Source organism: Euprymna scolopes, chromosome 10 (genome assembly GCF_053919585.1).
Source record: "Euprymna scolopes isolate OS-2025 chromosome 10, ASM5391958v1, whole genome shotgun sequence".
Lineage (NCBI taxonomy): Eukaryota > Metazoa > Mollusca > Cephalopoda > Sepiida > Sepiolidae > Euprymna > Euprymna scolopes.
The window spans coordinates 28,855,088-28,877,660 of record NC_136491.1 but is presented as its reverse complement, the minus strand read 5'-3'; the positions used below and the strand labels follow the sequence as shown (position 1 = coordinate 28,877,660).

At 34.1% G+C, this 22,573-nt stretch overlaps 1 protein-coding gene across 1 annotated transcript in view; it reads right to left on the bottom strand.

The window, feature by feature from the left end:
• LOC145285896 (sodium/hydrogen exchanger 9B2-like) overlaps positions 1 to 22,312 on the bottom strand; it is a 284,636-nt gene extending 262,324 nt beyond the window's left edge. The window contains exon 1 of the mRNA XM_080134363.1: positions 21,266 to 22,312. Within this exon, the coding sequence (XP_079990489.1) occupies positions 21,266 to 21,614 (349 nt within the window). The 5' untranslated portion in view covers positions 21,615 to 22,312. The remainder of the gene's footprint in view (positions 1 to 21,265) is intronic.
• Positions 22,313 to 22,573: the final 261 nt, after the last annotated feature.

Here is a 22,573-nt window from a genome sequence, read left to right as displayed (position 1 = left end):
ATAGTTTTGGGGTTAAACAGACAGATACCAAATCTGCATGAGTAATAAGAAATAACAAAATAATATTTTTCCACTCCTCACGGACGTTATTGAATCTCTCTCTCTCAATCTCTCTCCCTTCTTCTCTCTCTCTCTCTCCCTGGCTTTTCCATTTCTTTCACTTCTGTATTTATGTACTTACGAGAACAGACTAACCAGTAGCTTCTGCTGCTGGTCGCCGGGCGTGACCAAGATGAGAAATAGGCATGGCAGAAACAAAGAGGAAATATCCAAACAACATTGTTAACTCTGATCCCAAGCAGTGAACACCATTTCCTCCACTTACCCTTGTTGTATGTTTGAAGGTGGTAACCTTATCTAAAAACGTGAATGCAGTCGTAATTGAATCGTTAATGAACATCATATGCATATCGCTTGCAGTGTGTAAACTCAATTACCATAGGAAAAGACGATTCTTCAATTTAAGTTACATAAAATGAGCTGTCATTCGCAGGCGTTGCACCAAGATTAAGGCTCTACGGAGTGCGTCATTTATATAGAAGTGATGACATTCTTGTCGTTGAAGTTACGTTTCATCCACCATCAAAAATGAAATGAAAACGCTACTAAAAAAGTAAAGATATTTGGCGAAATTAAATCTGCAACCTTCTTATTTTATATATATATATATATATAAATCAGATTTACGATTACATATGGGTTAAATAACATAATTTTCTCCAGCTCTTCTGAACACCAAGCCCATCTAATAATACTGAAGTACGATTGACAAGTAGAAGAAAAGGCTGTAGATATTAAAATGTTTCAGGAGAGTAGAAAGTTGACTGTGGCTTTACTTTTGGTAACTTCGTAACTCATACTTCTTTTAGTCCTCACATTCCATGAGGTATGTTTCCGACAAAATGGTGAAGAATCGCTGTTTTCTGGTTTGGAATCTACCCATCTTACACTTATTGTTGTTGACCTAGTATTTTCATTTCACCAATTGGAGACGATGGTGGTTAACGACACGAATTGATGACTTAGGTATTCCAAGTCTGAATGCAGTTCGTTCCACAAAAATTACTTTCACTTAGGGATGTTGGCAACCTTCACTTGGTTTCTACCATTAGTTACCCAATGTGTTTCTAGAAAGAATTCTGACCAAAAATAATGGCAACAATAGAATCATTGGATTCATACGAGATGATGATGATGATGATGATGATGATGATGATGATGATGATGATGATGAAGATGATTTTATTAAGTGGCTTCATGCCTTGTCTAGAGTGATTTCCATAAAAAATTTTATTTGAAACAAATGACGCTAACTAAAATTCGTTTTTAAGTAAAATCACTTTCTATGCAAAATCAAACCAGGAATTTAAATCCAATTAATGAAAACAGCATAAGAAATATGCAACTGCAATAAATGACCTTCAACTATTTTTTATTTCGTCAAGTGGCTTCATGCCCTGTCTGGAGCGATTTCCAAGCAACTGTGATAAAGTAACTAATAAAAGGGCACACTGAAGTTTTTTGCAACATAAAAGCCCCGGATGTACTTTGAATGTACTTTGCTAGTCTTTCAGGGGTTGACGGGCATAATTTGACACTCAGCTTCCACGACACTCGAGCAATGGCAGCTCGGATTGGTCTTTTACGTTCAAAGATGCTGCAAGGTTTTTGTTGTGTGAGCTTTTTTTTTTTTTTTTTGTTTTTTTTTTTTGTTTTTTTAGAACATCCGATAGGAAACGGTTGTTTGATAGTAGAGTTGTAAATATAGAGAACAGCCTCAAGTGTGGAAAAATGTTCGTAGCGGTAAGGAAAACTGGCTTTATGAGAAGCAGAGAGGGCAATAGATGAAATATATGAACTTCAAGAAAAATTTGACGAGAAAGAGAAACAAGAAGATTTTGAGCCTTTTTCTCCTCAAGAACAGAGTCATATGGATGAAAGTCAGGAGGAAAATGAACACGTCTACGATTGAAAGACATGAGTTACGTCAAAATAAGATTTAAAAAGAATTAAAAGAAAGTGTGATATTAAATAGGACGAAGTGTATTTGGGATTTAGTTGTAATGGGCAACTGAAATTATTAAGTTATTTGCAACAGTACACTTTTAACGCTTAGAATTTATATAACCCTATAGTCCTCTGGGCCGCATCCGTAGGATCCTGGTTCACAGGACCATATTTGGGATATACCTATGGCCGTGTTTGTCGATCCTGGCTCACAGGACCATAGATGCAACCCAGTAGGGCTAAATTCTTAGCTGTCTAGTGGTGGACCCCTCAGGGGTGACCAGACTCTCACTGGTTACCGGAAAATACCGCTCTGCTGCTCAGGGCACACGAAAAGAAAGTGTGATATTAAATAGGACGAAGTGTATTTGGGATTTAGTTGTAATAGGTAACTGAAATTGATATCGTGTACATTTTCATAAATGTTCTGTAGTCTGTCACAACAATAAAAAGTTTTTTACTATATAGTTCCAGTGGGAAGATACGTAAAATCGAAACGATGCTATAAAATCATGTCGAAGATCGAAACCCATCACTCAATCAAAGTTAAGAGCTGGACGACAAAAAAATCAATCAGATTGGAGAGGTCAAATCTAGCAAGCAAGATAGCCATATCAATCCACTAAGGTAGATTGTCATCCATCCAATCTTGCACAAATGCAGAACAATTGGCTTGTGACCCATCCTGATAAGAGTAGTTTCCTCTTTATTATTCTGCTGTTATAATAACAGCAAAAGTCGCTGTCGTGGCATAGTATGTAATTATTTATAAAGAACCCAGTATATATATATTTAAGATTTTATGAAAAGACTTGTAACTGTGAATTGCGTATGAGTGAAGATATTTATTCTCTCCTCTAAAAAGATCACATGTAAAATTGTTAATCAAATTCACAATCCTTTCTGCAAACCAACGATAATTGGTACAAACAAACTTTGGTAAAAATAATCTTCAGCGTATGTTTGACTTGTCCACCAAGTTTCAATAATGAATGTCCAACAATCTTTGTTTTAAAGCTATACAATGCTAATACACTTTAGTAATCGTCTCATCAGTAGGTGGTGTGATCATTAATCAATAAATTCCCAGATTGTAATCTGTGTGGTTATTTTGAAGATAATGTCTATTACAACAATCCCCAGATTATCCCTGAACTGAAAAAGTCCGAATCAGAACGATGCTAAGAAAGGAGTTTGTTAGTTATCACATCAGTAGAAGATGTGGTCATGAATGGGTTTCACATTAACCAGACAATAAACTCCCAGATTGTTATCTATATTATTATCTTGAAGATAATGTCTATCACAACAATCCCCAGTATATTCCTGAACTGAAAAGGATAATCATAGTCCAAATCAAAACGGCACCAAGAAAGGAGCTTGTTTCACGTATGTTTATTATCCAACAGCGATAAGAGACATTCATAACGAAAACTTGGTGAAAAATTCAGGCATAGATTATTTTTTTTTTACCAAATAAGGTTGGATTGCAGAAAAGATTTTATTTACTATTCCATGAGTAGCATAATTGGGGGAGGGGCACAGTATATTAAAGATGGTGGAAATATCATAACTAAAACTTGGTGGACAAGTAAGGCATAGACTGACTTGCAGAAATTATTGTAAATTTTATTAAGGATCCCATGGATGTGTGCCATCCCCTTTTTTGAGTTGCCTTGCCATAATAACATTCGACTTAAACCAAATAGTATTTCAAATAGTATGATGGGCAATGAAGAAACTATTTTAGATGAGAATGAATGCTTTTTAGTGGAAAAAAAGTCTTGAAAAGTCGCATACCAGACACACTACAGTTATCTTAGGAATAATGGGAAGGAACATAGGAAATGTGTGAATAAAAGAGGCAAATCTAATCAATAGTCAGAATCCCAGTATCAATAAAAAGGGTTGAATCATATGACGATGATTGGATTTCTTTTGTTATGCTTCACATCAGTAAAGTAACATTTGGGTGAGAATAAATGACTATTATACAAACATATATACAATGGACACCAAATCAATGGAAAAGGCTATGAGAAAAAAAAAAAAACAGGTAAAAATACCTATATGGTCACACCTAGGCAAATACAAAAAGGTTGAAGAAAACTAGAGAGGGGCTACTCCTCAAAGAATGATAAAAAATCTGCTGCTGCTGCTGCTGCTGATGATGATGATGATGATGATGATGATGATGATGATCAAACATGATCTGTAACAGGTCTTCTGTTAGTTTAGAAATTATATTAACTAAAATACAAATGAAAATATTTAAGTCAGAAGAAATTGTTTCATTTCTTTTTTATTTAAAGATTTCATGAAATCGATAGACCATCATCTGTTAAACACCCGTTTTAGATGCTGCCATGTATTGGATGGCTTTTAAAAATTGACTTCCAAATTTTTTATTTTTCCCACTTTCAAGTTCATCTTCATCATTTCCTCCCAAGTTTTCTATGGTCTTCTCTCAACTGCTCTACGTCGACTAACCCCAGAATTCTCATCTCTTCTTTCAATGTGGTCATACCATCGAAGTCTCCAGTTAAACGCACGTATTCTTATACTGTCCAGATTTAATTTTCCTCTGAGATCATTGGATCTAAACTTGTCTTTAAGACTCACATTACACACACATTATATCATTCATTGGCAACACTCTGCTGATTGATAAAGGCAGACATTATCTGAACTTATTCCATCCAATTCTAACTCTTGAAATCACTTTAGTTCTTGTTCCTTTTGTCACTAAACTTTTGAACAACATCAATAGCTTTGCCCTCCAAATATACAGGGTGGCCAAAAAGTAGTGACCTATTGAAAAAAATTCATAATGTCTTTACTATTTAATATTTTTCTTTTATTTTTAAAATTAACTAGAGTAACCCTTCCAATACCAATATGAGTCGTGTGCCCATCGAGGAACGAACCCTCATCGTTCAGTGGTACTTTGAATCACATGGGTCAATTTCTGAAACCCAGCCAAGTTACCGTCGCAATTTCAACAGGAGATCTCCCCCAAGTGCTAGGACAATTAAGAGGATAATCAACAGATTCCAAAAGTTTAATATCCTTTCTGATTTACACAGATCTGGAGGACTCTCTTCGGTATGCACTGATGAAAATTGGGAAGAAGTGGAACAGAGTATCGCCGAAAATCCTTCCACATCAACCAGAAGATCCAGTCAATTGGGAATTTCCCGATCTTCTCCCCAAAGAATGATCCATGATGTCTACGGCATGTTTCCCTATAAAATACAGTTAGTCCAAGAGTTACAATCTAGAGATCACGAAAAGCGATTAGAATGTGCCATGAAAATTCAGGATTTAGTGGATGGTGACCCAAATTTCCTTAAAAAAAATTATCTTTTTTTTTTTCTTTATTTAACTTCAGTAAGTTTTAAGATATCAAGGGGCTCCCTCCTGGAGCTAACACTTATGATTTAAATTTATATCCGAGGGCTCTTTTAAGAATAGATGATGTTCCCTTTATGGCTGCTATTTGTATCTCGTTACAGCTTGGTCTTCCAGGGATTGCTTTTAAGTATTTATGAAGATTCTTTTTTATTAAACCAGTTGCTCCTATCACAACCGGTATAATGTTTATTTCTTTCAGATGAAGCGCATTTCCATTTAAATGCTAAAGAGATAATTGGGCCTTATTGTTTTTTGAGGATGAGGATGGCAATCAGATCACAGTAACGGTTGAACGCTACTGTGCGATGATTGAGATCTTCCAAAGACCTTGTGTTCAAAACCAACCCGAGTTGATGTGGTTCCAGCAAGATAGGGCTACAGCACATTCGGCAAGAGACACAATAACACTCTTGCAGAACATCTTTGAGAACTGAATAATATTGCATGGTTGCGAATTTAACTGGTCTCCTCAGTCACCAGATTTTTTTTCTGTGGGGTTACCTCGAAGAAACGGGTTTACCAAATTAAACCTAACGCACTTGTTGAATTGAAAAATAATATTGAAACTGAAATGAGGGCTATAACTTCGGAAATGCTTATTAATGTAATGGAACGTTTGTTATATAGGGCAAAAAATGTTAAAGGGAAAATGAGGGACATTAAAGAACACTGTACTATATTAAATAATAAATAAATAAGTAAATAGGCTATAAACGTTATTATAAGTAATAAAATGAAAGTGAAGTATATTCAAATATCTTGTAAAAAATGGATGCAACTACATTTCAAATTTGGTGAGTATATCTTTAAAAATAAAAATAGTTATTCAAGTTTTAAAACAGGGCACTACTTCTGGTCCACCCTGTACTTTCTCTTCATTTGGGTTCTTATCTATCTCTACTTTTCTAAGTCACCTGAGTAGTCAGTTACACACCAATACAAAAATGTTTATAATTTTATTATTTTGGTTCGTGATATATCTACAGTCCCTGTGGAACAGTTTGAATCACTTGTATCTGGTTGATTGGTTGGTTGTTTTCGTTTCACGGCATATCAACCCTTTTCAGGTTATTTAATGCCGAATCCAAAGATTTTGAAGAAAATTTTTTTTAATAGAATATATTTGTTTTTTGCAAGTCTGTTTCTATTTAACCCATAGTTGGGACCCTAACAGGTACTACCACTCCGGGTCAGAGTGGACCTGGGAGCAATGGCAATTAAATGTGTGTGTGTGTGGTTGCTTTGAATATGTGCAATGATTTTACTTTGCTAAGAGTTCCCTAAACTTACAAGCTGGGGCCTCACCATCGGATATAGTTTAAGGTCATATCCAGGACCCCCATTGAGGGAATTTTACCCTCTGCAGGGGGGCAGTCGGCGTATTCTAATGCCCCACCGACAGGGCCGTATCTTGTTGATATAATTATAAAATAATACAATCAAATAAATGACAAAACTAATAAAAAATTAAGATATTAAAATTAGCTAAGCTCATAGTTACAAGACTGAAAGAGTAATAAATTGTAAACAAAATAACCATCCCATCCAAACTTAAGGGCTAGGACAACAGCATATTCTTTTCATTGTTTAAACTCTCGAGTGTGTATCCGTTGTTATCTTATATGCTTTTATATAGAGTGATGTGGTTCTCAGTTAATTAACTGTGTCTAACTGTGTCGCATATATACTCGAGAGTCAAAACAATGAAAAGAATATGCTGTTGTCATAGCCCTACTTATGATAAAGGAAATAACAAAATATATGAATTCCATATTAAATATTACATAGTAACCTTATGATATATAATATGCACTTAAATCTCAAGTTTTTATTCCCACTGGAAAAATTCAAAAATATATAAATCATAAAATTATACCTACGTTAGTCAGCTGGGGTGACTGGACACCCCAGAAGGGCAAAGCGATGTCTAACTTCAAGGAAAACTGAAGTACAACTTCGCCATACCGCGTTTTTTTATACCCTCACTAAATTACTGGGAGGAAGAAAAAGAAATAAATTGCCAATTAGAAATTATGAGCACTTAAGGAAAAATAGACTGACAAAATACTTCATGGGACTAACTTAATTACACACATAATAATCATCTTTCTATTTACTATTAAAAATAAATATATTCCTTCAATATAATTTACAAAGTAAAATAATTTATAAAATAAAATTAAATAAAATAACAACAATTTGTCGCTTATTTTAAATTTTATGAATAATTAAAAGGACGTTTTTTATTGGTTAAAACTAAAAACTATCCTTTACTCTTGTATTATTTTACTTACAGTTTATATATATATATATATATATATATATATATATATATATATATATATATATATATATATATATATATATTTAAATTTACGAAGAAGAATATACAACAAAACTCTCTCTAAAAGAAAGACAGTACTTTAAAAAAAAAACAACGTCGCAATTATCAACGATTTTTGAAAATAAAGAACTTACTTTGAAACAACTATTTTCGAAATAAAAGAAAATATCACTGTTAAGTGTTTATTTAATTGTACTTTATTTGAGTATATATATATATATATATATATATATATATATATATATTCTAAAGAAGCTTTGAGTAACGAAAGAATATATAAAATAAAATAAGGAATACAGTTAAATTCCTGAAAAGAAAATTAACCTATCGCAGACTTAAAACTTGCATATGTTGAAATCTAAACTGTTTACAATTACAAAAGAGAGTTCAACCATAAAAAGATGAAAAAAAGAAAATTAAAGTTAATATGAAAACGGGAATCATCAGCTGCCAACCATGTAGCTGTTTCGGAAATTTAAAAACAGGACAGTTGTAAAATACATAGCTCTCCAGTGGAAAATACCACTTCCCCAATAACACACACACACACACACACACACACACACACACACACACACACACACACACACACGCGCGCGCGCGCGCACACACACACACACACCATATATGTGTGTGTGTGTGGTTGCTTTGAATATGTGCAATGATTTTACTTTGCTAAGAGTTCCCTAAACTTACTCAGCAGACTTGAAAAGACGCCATATTTTGCCGCTTCAAAATTTCTACTTGTTTCTTGTACAGGTCCAGCAGGAATTGGAATACACCCTACTAAAACCTAATTGCCACAGATGACAAAAGATGAGAATAACGAAAACACTTGGACATGGATGTGAGAGGGACGCTTAAGCTGAGAAACTGAATTCCTAATAACCATAGCACAAGATAACTCGATAAGAACAAACCATGTCAAAGCAAAGATCGATAAAACACAAGAAAACAGTAAATGCAGACTCTGTGGACAAAGAGACGAAACTCTAAACCATATAGTAAGTGAATGCAGCAAACTGGCCCAAAAGGAATACAAGAACATGCATGACCAAGTGGGAAGTGTAGTACACTAGGAATTATGCAAACAACTGCATTTAGAATGCACAGACAAATGATACAAACATAAGCCGGCAACACTACTTGAAAACGAGAATCACAAAATCCTATGGGACATAGACATGCAAACAGATAAACTCATCCAAGCAAGAAGACCGAATGTCGTAATAATTAATAAAAAAGAAAAGTTCTGTCAAATCGTAAACTTTGCTGTTCCAGCTGACCACAGGGTGAGCATGAAAGAAGAGGAGAAACAGAGCAAATACACAGAGAGCTGAGAAGGGATATGGAAGATGAAGAAAATCAAAATAATACCAATAATAGTAGGAGCACTAGGAACAATCCTGAAAAACTTTGAAAAAAGAATGGGACAAATTGGAATCAGAGGAATGACTGGAAAGATACAACGAATATAAATAATGAAAACAGTTGAAATATTAAGGAAAATGTAGAGACTAACACACATGAGCCACATGTGCGGGCCAGACAAACTGCTACAGAAGCAAAACATGAAGCGCTACATGGAACAAAGAACGTCTATAAGTTCTCTAACGCCACCCCATCCTCCATTACTACATCACCGCCCCCACTCCCCTCCAAAAAGAGACTGAGTAATCAAGGAGGAAGGAAAGACGAGGAGAGATCACTGACCAGACCTCCACTGGACAAGTGCAAAGAGAACTGGGACCTTGGGGAGGCTTATTGCAACTCAAATTCCAGTGTAGACCAATAACCACTACTGGTGAGTAATCAATGGTAAGTGGCTGTTGCGATAATGTAAAGTCATTTGCAAATGTTATCGAGAGAGGTGGAGAGTACTGGAAACCTAAGGAGATTTATTGTCTCTCAGCTTCCAGGGAACACCGCAGGTTGTTATCAAAGAGAGACCTTTGATGGCCTGTGTGAAAGCTCCTTGTGAGCCAATAATAATAAGGTGAGGAAGGCAGTACATTAGCAATTATGAACAACAATTGCATCTAGAACACCCAAACAAATAGTAAAAACACAAACCAGTAGCAGTACTGGAAAATGGAAATCACAAGATCCTATAGGGCATGGATATACAAACGGATAAACTCATCCAAGTAAGAAGACCAGATAACAAGAAGAAAAAGTCTTGCCAGATTGTAGATTTTGCCGTCCAGTAGACCACAGAGTAAGTACGGTACAATCACATTGATACACCGGTTCTCGGCAGATCACTGAAGTTAAGCAACGTTGAGCCCGGCCAGTACCAGATGGGTGACCATTTGGGAAGGCTAGGTGCTGTATGTACCTTCTGGGAAAGTTGGGCGTGAGACCAGCACCCTCACCCTGGAAATAGAACTCCTCACTACAAAAGCACCTACAAAAGTTGTAGATGGCCTATGCCCCTCCAGGGGCTCAAGGCTATGGATGGAGACCACAGAGTAAAGATCAAGGAGACTGAAAAACAAAGCAAATACATGGAACTGGCCAGAGAGCTCACAGGAATCTGAAGAGTGACGAAAGGCAAGAAAACACCAACAATAGTAGGAGCGCTAAGAACGGCGCCAAAACCTTGGAAAAAAATAGGAGAAATTGGAATCAAAGAGATGGCTGAGAAGATACAATGGCTCTCAATAATGAAAACGGCAGTAATATTAAGGAAAACCTCTGAATGTGGAGACTAACATCACACATAAACTACACACGAGCTGGACACAGACGCAAAACACAAAGGAACATCATATGGAATAATGAAAACTGAAACTTTATAATACTGCTCCCGTCCTTTTATTTTCTCTCTTTCTGTGAGTGTCACCATAAACAAGCACCACACCAAATAATGAGGGTCAGGGAGGATGGAAAGACCAAAGAGAGAAAGGACTAGCCAGACTTCGGCTGGAGGAGTGCAAAGAGGATTGGGACCTTGGGGAAGCTTATTGCCACTCAAATTCCAGTGAAGACCAATGGCAGCTGCTAACGAGAAATCAATGGCAAGCAGCGATACTGCAAATTTATTTGCAAATATTATCGAAAGAAGTGGCGAATACTGGAAATCTGGAGAGACATGTTGTCACTCAGCTTCCAGGGAACACAGACTGTTTTCAAGGAGAGATCTTTTATAACCTGGGTGAACGCTCCTTTACAAGGAGCTCCTTTACAATACCCAGGTTATAAAAGATCTCTCCTTGAAAACAGCCCGTGTAATAATAATAATAATAATAATAATAATAATAATAATAATAATAATAAGAAGAAGAAGAAGAAGAAGAAGAAGAAGAAGAGGAAGAAACAATGATGAGAGGGAAAGATGCCAGATATCAATCTAATCTAGACGTGTTTCTCTTTCTTACGACCGCACGCTGGTCACAGCCGGCCCATACTCGCCTTCACTGTTCACGTCCGTCTCTTTCAATTTTTTTCTCCCGACCACCTGGTGTCTTCTTTTTTTTTTGTTGCACCAACTCACGCACACTTCATAATTTGCATATGCGCTATTTTTCGGCTACTGCTGCTAATATCCTTGCAAGTTAGTTACCTTACAGCTCCTACGCGTTTTGTTACATATATGCAAAACATGATTACGAGATGTGATATGAAATACTTTTTGCAGTGATAGTTTCGTAATATCCAAAATGGCGTTCATTCTCGAAGAGATACGATGAAAACGTTAATAACCCCCAAAACTGTTTATCTGATCAGACTGTAATATTACATTGTGATTATTGTTATCACATAGTATCAGATCCATATCCTTGGACCTTTATTATTCCTGATATTCATAAATTACCTTCTTGATAAAATTGTTTCAGAGATAAGTATATTTGCTGATGACACCGCCCTCTATAACAGGCATAAGGGGGAAACAAATGAACACATATCTAAAGGAATGGCAGAAATACTAGAGGATGACCTCCAATCTGTAGTGGAATGGGGACAAAAATGAATGGTCACATTCAATGCTGCTAAGACTAAACTTCTTTCCTTCAATAATTACAATAAACCTTTTCTACCACCAATAGCAATGGCCAAGAACGCATTACCTGAAAGTACTTTCTTTAAACTCCCCTGCCTAATGTTTACAAGGAACATGAACTAAAATAGATACATTGAGAGCATTGCCCAGGCTGCTGTGAAGACGGTGGGCTCTCTCTACTGTGCTAGAAAGCTACTTACGCCTGAACGTATCCTATACCTCTATAAGACCATCATTCGCCCGTGTATGGAGTATTGTTGTTACATTCGGGCTGGTGCATCTGCTACTTGTCTCTTACTCCTGGACAGGGTTCAAAAGAGAGACGCCAACCTGATAGGTCCTGAACTGTCACCTAGGCTTCAGCCTCTGTCCCAATATTGCAACCTTCTGCCTGTTCTACAAGTACTTTAATAGTGAATACTCTGACGAACTACAAGCACTTGTAGCCCTTCGACGTGAATACCCCCGACAAACCCGACAAGCAGCTAAATCCCACACCTTCACAGTAGAGATCCCTAGGATCTCTACTGGATTCTGCTTTCCAACTGTACTGACATGCAGAAGTTCAAATGTAATGGGAACAGACATCTTGCTACTCATCTCCCGTTATAATATCCATGCAACTTATATCCCTGATAGTAGCCCCCGCCCTACTTCAAAGTGGCACTGTGTGTTGTTTGGGGTGAAAATTAAATTTAAAAAAATGCATCGAATTTTTAAAAATCGGAAGTTGAAATTCGGTCGAAATTTCGATCTTGGTCAAAATTTCAAACTTGACGGAACATTTTACATTCACAGTCATACAAGATAACGTAACTCCACTGGCTACAATAGGGGTCCTGTAGTTTGTGGGAACATGATGAGAATTAGGAGCGAACCGGATGTTAACGCATCCACCATGAGAGACAAAATGAAAAATCGTCTTTTGCACATGGCTCCACGCATCGCTTCCGCTTGGGAAGAAAAAACTAAGATAACCTCAAAATAATTATCGACCAATAGCAGAGCTCCGCACCTGAAATAAACACCTAAAATATCACAGTCAGTGGGAGCAAGTTTGCCACTATAAAACGAGGGTTTTTAGGGAACCAGGAGGGAGGAGGAGAATGAAGACGAAGACGCCGGGCTGCTAGCGCTGATGAAAGAAGTCACTCGCCTTCCAGTTACAAGCCAGGACACGCATCACCGACAGCAGGATGACCGGCCTACCCTAACCCTCTCCATCGTCCAAAAGATAAGTTACATTTTACGAACATTCATTCCTCGTCAATTCATACATACCTACAAACATTTTTACGAACATTCCTTCCTCGTCAATTCATACATACCTACAAACATTTTACGAACATTCCTTCCTCGTCAATTCATACATACCTACAAACATTTTACGAACATTCATTCCTCGTCAATTCATACATACCTACAAACATTTTACGAACATTCCTTCCTCGTCAATTCATACATACCTACAATCATTTTTACGAACATTCCTTCCTCGTCAATTCATACATACCTACAAACATTTTTACGAACATTCCTTCCTCGTCAATCCATACATACCTACAAACATTTTTACGAACATTCCTTCCTCGTCAATTCATACATACCTACAAACATATTACGAACATTCCTTCCTCGTTAATTCATACATACCTACAATCATTTTTACGAACATTCCTTCCTCGTCAATTCATACATACCTACAAACATTTTACGAACATTCCTTCCTCGTCAATTCATACATACCTACAATCATTTTTACGAACATTCCTTCCTCGTCAATTCATACATACCTACAAACATTTTACGAACATTCCTTCCTCGTTAATTCATACATACCTACAAACATTTTACGAACATTCCTTCCTCGTCAATTCATACATACCTACAATCATTTTTACGAACATTCCTTCCTCGTCAATTCATACATACCTACAAACATTTTTACGAACATTCCTTCCTCGTCAATTCATACATACCTACAAACATTTTACGAACATTCCTTCCTCGTTAATTCATACATACCTACAATCATTTTTACGAACATTCCTTCCTCGTCAATTCATACATACCTACAATCATTTTTACGAACATTCCTTCCTCGTCAATTCATACATACCTACAATCATTTTTACGAACATTCCTTCCTCGTCAATTCATACATACCTACAAACATTTTACGAACATTCCTTCCTCGTCAATTCATACATACCTACAATCATTTTTACGAACATTCCTTCCTCGTCAATTCATACATACCTACAAACATTTTACGAACATTCCTTCCTCGTCAATTCATACATACCTACAAACATTTTTACGAACATTCCTTCCTCGTCAATTCATACATACCTACAATCATTTTTACGAACATTCCTTCCTCGTCAATTCATACATACCTACAAACATTTTACGAACATTCCTTCCTCGTCAATTCATACATACCTACAAACATTTTACGAACATTCCTTCCTCGTCAATTCATACATACCTACAAACATTTTACGAACATTCCTTCCTCGTCAATTCATACATACCTACAAACATTTTACGAACATTCCTTCCTCGTCAATTCATACATACCTACAATCATTTTTACGAACATTCCTTCCTCGTCAATTCATACATACCTACAAACATTTTACGAACATTCCTTCCTCGTTAATTCATACATACCTACAATCATTTTTACGAACATTCTTTCCTCGTCAATTCATACATACCTACAAACATTTTACGAACATTCCTTCCTCGTCAATTCATACATACCTACAAACATTTTTACGAACATTCCTTCCTCGTCAATTCATACATACCTACAAACATTTTACGAACATTCCTTCCTCGTCAATTCATACATACCTACAAACATTTTACGAACATTCCTTCCTCGTCAAGTCATACATACCTACAAACATTTTTACGAACATTCCTTCCTCGTCAAGTCATACATACCTACAAACATTTTTACGAACATTCCTTCCTCGTCAATTCATACATACCTACAAACATTTTTACGAACATTCCTTCCTCGTCAATTCATACATACCTACAAACATTTTTACGAACATTCCTTCCTCGTCAATTCATACATACCTACAAACATTTTTACGAACATTCCTTCCTCGTCAATTCATACATACCTACAAACATTTTACGAACATTCCTTCCTCGTTAATTCATACATACCTACAATCATTTTTACGAACATTCCTTCCTCGTCAATTCATACATACCTACAAACATTTTTACGAACATTCCTTCCTCGTCAATTCATACATACCTACAAACATTTTTACGAACATTCCTTCCTCGTCAAGTCATACATACCTACAAACATTTTACGAACATTCATCTCCTTTGTTAAATCACATTCCATCCTACGAACACTTTTCCTCTACTAATACAAGTTTTTAGTAGTGAACAAAATAGGTTCTACAACCATCAATATGCGTCTGTCTTTATATAAAAACACAGACCGTAAGTTAATCTGTACGATGAATAGAACCAAATTATCGCAAAACGTGTGACTTCCATTTTTTCCGTCACCTTGACCTTGAAATCTACGATGCTAAACTGGAAATGGGTTTGGATTGTTTTTAAATATTTGTCTTCACAATTCATCGCCTACGTGTCTCAACTGAATCCATAATTTCTCGACGAAACTCGGGAATCTCCATTAAGTAATGACTGTTCTCTATTTTAGTTTTATTAACTGAATGTTCTCTATTTTAGTTTAGTTCGTGAGAATATTTTGTCCTATCTGAGCGTTTCGTTAAATTTCTCGGCTTACCCCTCCTCCCGCACCGTCCTCATTTACAAGTACATTATCAAAGTACTTCAGCTAAGTAGCCGTTCTTTCCCATGCACTTTCAAATCCGAATAAATATCTATCACGTCCTCGAGGAGACGTTTGATAACGAACGCACGAAACATCATTGTCCAATCTAAACAGAGGGTAATCAGACAAAAGCAATTTTGTAGCAACATTTTACAACTGATACGCAACTAGGTTCTTTGATACGACAGGGACGCGTCAGAAAATGAATGTTTTTCTTTGGTTTAACACACGACTTTCCGCCTTTAACTTTTAATAATCATTTTTAGCAATAATATGGGTACTTATACAGAATAATAGGTACGTGCAAAATGAATGTCCGATACCCAAAATGTATCAACATTTTGTCTCCTCCCTTCACTTAAAAAATTCACCAAAATTCAGGAAACCAACCAATTTAAGTACAATTTTCAGTATTTATTTAGAAATGATCACAAAATACAACGAATACATTATTGTTATTTAAATATTACTGGAAATGTATTATTTAGTGTAAAACACCTTTACTAAAATTATAGTTTTAAATACAAAAAAACGTATGAATTTAATTTTGTACGTTTTATGAAAATAAAGCATCCTAAATTGTAACAATTAAAAAAAATTTTTTCAGGAATATTAAGGAAAAAAAGCCCCTAAAATCTATGTTAATAATATTGTTATAACCCGAAGAAAAATTCAATTTCAAAAGCTAATGATATTATCATCGAATTAAGCAATGCTTATTCAATATTTTTACAAAAAAATAAAATAAAATAAAATAAATAAATAAATAAAATAAATAATCAAAATAAATAAAATAAATAGATAAATAAATAATTGCAAAAAATATTTCATGTTATTAATAAGGTAACAGTTTTATCGTAAATTTTACATGTAATATTTCAATACATTCTTTGCACGCATGAACGTGTAAATATCAGCGTCAGGATTTTTTCTATAATCTTACAAAAACCTCTGCAAATATTGAATATCAGAAATACACAAAAAATCTGATCTCAAAATGGGGAAAACTGACGTAACGATCCATTTGCTTACATATGGATGCACAGCCTTGAAAATAAAAGCAAACGCAGACAGCTTTCACCATCTCACTTTACTCATCTCAGTTCTAGAAATATCTTCAGAGAAAAAATAAATGTATTCTTACTTGTGTATATTCATAGATATTCTAATCAAATAATACTTTTTTTTATATTTTATTACAACATTAATAGATTAATTAAACGAAATTATTACGCTGATCATGATCCATAGTTTGGTGACAATCAACGGCATTTGTGCTTACATTTTCAACGGACGTTTTTTTTTTTTGTTTTTTGTTTTTTTGTTTTTTACCAAAATTGCGATTTTGGTTTATTATGCATTTTTTATAAACTGATAATTGTTTTTTATATATATAAAGTGATAATTATGCTGTTATAAACTAATAATTATTTTTCCAAAAATGTTAAAACTTAATAATTCGGACTTGAAATCGAAACAAAATGCGTCCCCCCCCTCAACATTTTTCACTGTATTTTTTTAAACATATAAATATACATTTTTTCCTTGTAGAGATTAAATTTGGTCATTTATCTTTCAAACGCATTTAAAATTTAAACGTAAACTATATATATATATATATATATATATATGTATATATATTAGGCACCGCCAAAAATGGCCGCAAAATCAAGTTGTTGTTGTTTTTTAAAACGAAATTGCATTTATTAAAATCCATTATTTCTGAGTAACTTTTTTTTTCCAGAAAGATAAAACCCTGAATTTTATCATATAGAAAACAGAATAATGTAAAACTTTTTCTTCTATTTTTAATTAAATTTTAAATGTTAAATTTTCCCAAAAAGTTAACAATTGACATTTTTTGTCTTGCACAAAAAACGTACATAAATATTTAAAAAAAAGAAAGGTTTTTGAAATAATTAATTTATTTATTTATTGTCTAACTAAGATTTAGGATGATTTTCTAAGAGAATATTCAAAAATATTATAATATAAGTACCTGGATTTCAAATAATTCCACTTATTCATATATGTAACCAGTTATTTCGCGTCGATCTAGAGTCTAGATCGACACTGTTTACGTTTGCGTTTGATAAGAAGCAAACTATGGAAGACCAAACAGGCCAAAAAAAAACTTATTTTTCAGTGACGAAAATTTCAATGTATTATTAAGCTGAGGCTGGCCAGTACCAGATGGGTGACCATTTGTATGAGTTTGGTTTTTAATGTGTATGTGTGTGGGGGCCAGGCTCCCCAAAATGGGGGGGGGGGCAATTTAAAGCAGAATAAAAAAAAAAATTATTTCAGCGCGTTTGGTCCACCGTAGTCGAAAGGCGGCAAACGTTTTCAAACGGGATCGAAAAAAATGATGCTATTTTTAACACAAAGGGCACAATATTTATCGAATTTTTTTTTTTTGGTATCGATTCTTCAAAGCATGCCCTGTTTAATAATGGTCATGCATTATTCGGATCGCTAAAAAAAAATTGTTAATTTATTTAGAAAAAGATTTTAAAATGGCTTTTTTCGTATAAATATTAAAAAATTTTTTTTTTGTTTTGCTTAACTTAAATTAATTATTTTACTTAACATATTCACCGAATTTCACACTTCAAAACTCAAAAGCGGGATAATTAAACACAATCGAAGTTCTGATATTCAGACGTCAAAATAAGGTATGCAAACAATTTTTTTTTTTTTAATCTATAATTCTGTCCCTTACAACAACACAATATGTTGTGTTCAGTTTCAGATGATTATTTTAAGCATATTAGTTCCCACTTCAAAACAAGGGGGGGGGTTGTAAGCAAAAGAAAATATATATATATAAATATCGTTTATGAAAAGTAAGTACACCGTTATAAAGTTCATTCTTCTCTTAATAATCGCTGAAAATTTCGTATTGATGGGATAATTATCTGATTTTTGGTAGATTTTTAAAAAGACAGTCAATCAAAAAGTACTGACCTGCCCCCCCCCCAGTTTTGGCGGTGCCTAATATATATATATATATATATATATATATATATATATATATATATATATATATATAATTAGCTTTTTTTTTTTAAGAATCATAGTTTTTTTTTGGGGGGGGGGTCAGTTATTTTTGCCCGTACCTACAAAATAGGAATAGAATAGCGTTAACGTCGGTATATTCTATACAAGTTACGTAAACCATCTGAAAGTGCCGGACGAAAACATTGTTTTTGTTTTTTTTTTGTCGCGAAAACGTTGGTCAATTTTAAAGAAGATGCCAAACAAAAATTCTGTGTGTGTCTGTGTGTGTGTGTGTTTTTTTTTCACCAAAAACGATGGCTAATGTTTAAAACACTAGCTTACAGTTAAAAATCAAAGAAAAACAACAACAACACCAACAATAATAAATAAATGAATATTAAAAAAAAAGAAAAAAAAAAGACTACGGTACTAATTGAATGTTCAGCAACAGCTTCGCCAGTTCCGGTTAGTTTTGCAACTTGCAATCGGAAACATTCGTTTATATATAGGCATTATTCTATAGAATGACAAAATAGTTAATCAATCCTCATTTTAGAAAAGAAATAGTAATTTTTTTTAGATATTCGACGCGAAGAAATCGTCGCGCATGCGCGTTGCAATACTAATTCTGCAAGCGCTTTATCGACATTACTAGCTGAACATATCCGACGATGCCAGGTAAAAAATAAATATATATATATATATATATATATATATATATATATATATATATATATATATATATATATATAAAACAAAAAAAAATAAAAATAAAATCTCATAGCTTAAAGGGAAATAACTCAAAGGTTAAATGAAAAGTTACTTCCGTTTTTAAACGCAGCTGATGTTTATACTAATAATTAAAATTAAATGAAATTAATATAAATCAAATTAAAAAAAGAAACTAAACAAATCAACGTTATATAATATTTCTAAATAGAATATTTAAAACAATCGCATTTCTAATTTCCATAAAAAATTAGATCAAATAATTAAAACAGGGTTTCTTTAATAGAATATGCAAATGAGATAACCTCTTGAATGTTGATTCCTTTTGAATAAATAGTATATATATATATATATATATATATATATATATATAAAAATCATACAGCGAGAAAGGCATATGAAAGTTTTCAGTATTAAAATCTATTTGTGACCAGTGTTCCTTTTGTATATATCGACCAAATTATAAACACACCGGGATACGACTTTATTATGATAAATATTAGACATTTACAGATTAGAATCATTTTACATTTTTAATGGGACTTTTACGTAAAGAACAAAAACAATGTATTCGTTATAAAAAATAAACTTAGTTTTAAATACATGATTTGACGTTGAAAATAATTATGAGGTCCCTTTAAATATATATTTGCCATCATCGCAAATAAGTTAGCTATAATGATATTTTTAATGCGACTCCACCATCCCTCACATAAAAAAATAAAACAAAAATAAATAAAAATCTTTATGGTGTATGTATCAAGACATTTAGAAAGCCATGCTTAACATGAGGAGTGGGCAGTGGAAAAAAAACCATATGACTCATTGGTTAATTCTCTTTTAAAATAGCTCTTCAGAAATAGAGTTTAAAAAGCTTTGTACATCATCGTAATGCCTACGAATTCCTATTAATTGCTTAAAAATGATTTTCGTTATAAAAATAAATCTAATTGATCAATTTGCGTGATTTTTGCTATACGATGTTTTCTTTCCATCATCGGTTCGCACATTATAAATATTTTCAAAGCAGTTTAGGATTTGAAAATAGTAAAAGATGAAAATGTCAAAGGCAGACGATACTTCATGCTGTCGAAAAGTTAGTCTAGGGCAGTGGTATTCAATCTTTTTTTTTATCACATGGACCATAAATGCAAGAGGCATGTTCCGTGAACCACTTCATTAAATTATTGAAAAATTGTGAGATTTAAGTGCTTGTTACGATGCAGTCGACAAATCGATTTTTTATTAAAAAAAAATATGTTTTAAGCAAAAACAATATTACATAGTTAGTTGTCATGCCGAAAATAGTAATATATCCAAAAAATTACGAAAAATCAACGAGTAGAAAGTTATTGGTCCCCCGACAAAATGAAGGTGTGAATCCACCCTTGTCCGTTCGTCCGTTCGTCTGTTCGCATTTTCTCAATAATTATACCTTGGAATTTTCTGAAATTTTGAACAAACATTAAACATGATATGTTTAATAAAAAAGTAACAATGAATTTTCCGGGAAAACTCCGGTTGCCCCCCCCCCCATCCCTGGGGTGCGTTTCGGGTTAAAATAGTTAAAATTGACACTTTTGTGCTTATTAAAAAAATTGATGCCTTGGATTTTTATAAAACTTTCTGAAAAGTTGTAACTAACTGATTTCTATATAATTTTGTTTGTTTATACTTTGCGATAACTCTTGGGTGGGACTATTTTACCATATTTGTCGAACAGTTTTGGATATATGACTATTTTCGACATGACAATTAAGTACGTAATATCGTTTTTGCTTAAAACGGTATATTAAAACATCGATTTGTCGACTATAACATAACAAGCACCCAAACAGCAAAGTAGACAGCAAAGGCAATTTCTTTTCTTAAGAAATTGAAAGGAAGTGACGTAATATTTCAAACAGAAACAAGAACTGTGACTTACCTAGAATGTTTGGTAATTTCACCAGTGATACTAATTTACCGGCAACAACTCCAGCAGTGAAAAGTACGAGAAGTGAGAAGGCGCAGCTGCCAGGAAGGGCATCTCTGGGAGAGACCGACAGTGCCACTAGCCAAACTAAAAGCATGCACAAGATAAATGTACAGATTCGACTGAGTTTTCCGTGCGGTGGACAAAGTAAGGCGTATCTCAAACGGGCAAGAATTCCTGAAGATGCATCAGGGCGAATGTAAGACTTAGTCTGGAACGGTTTTTGACAATCCTGTGTTGATTGCCTACAACGATTCAATCGTGTCATCTGAAAGCTTTCATTTTTGTCAAGTATTTGCATATTTCTGCGAGAAGACGTTGAACTTTTCTTTTTTAGGTCACCAATTATCAAGGTCAAACACCACTCGAGGATAATGGTTAATAATGGGAACAGAATGATTATCAGCCGAAAGATGAGGAACACTATGGGAGTACTAACATTGACTAATGAACTGTGTTTGATTGGTTACAGGACGGTTTATAACTAGAATTTGTTGACATTGGTTTTGAAGACGATCAGGTTGTAATCAGCAGGGTAGCAGTCCAACGGTAATGTTTTCCACAGGTGAGAAGCTTTGATAAGGAGCTCTGATTTTTAAAGACACGCACAAATATGTATATTTTTACTAAGCTCTTTGCTACTTATAAATAAAACTTGGATTATCTTGGAAAAAAAAAATAATTAAAATAATCTGTTATTATCTTAACTAAATCTACAACCACTAACTTTTTTAAAAGAACTATTCAAATTGTTTCTATCTTCAACCGAAAGAAAGAAAACTGCGTAGTAATATCTCTAAAGGTAAAAAAATAAGGTTACTTAAAAAAAAAAAAATGGCGAATCACACCAGTCTTCCACGTTAAAACGTAGTCCACGATTATTTCATTAAAACATGCAATACTTAAATGCACATAAACTCGCGTCTTCTAGCGACTTGCTGACACGACACAATAAATATGACAAGACCGCGTAAGATACAAAGGAAGTGGTCATATCTTAGATAAAGAAAAAGAGAAAGAAACGCCAAGTAAAAAAAAAAAAAGAAAGTCATTCGTCAACTGTCAGAGGTTAATTGTTTGTTTCTTAAATCGCACTACCTGACATGCTGCAATTATCGCCGTCCAGCCGAACATTTACATCCTGATCGGCCGCTAGTTACGACTAAATTTAACACAGCCTGAAAAAAAAAAAAAAAAAAAAAAAAAAAAACAACGGGGTGGCCTATTTAACTTACAAAAAGAATGTCAAAGTCTATCCAT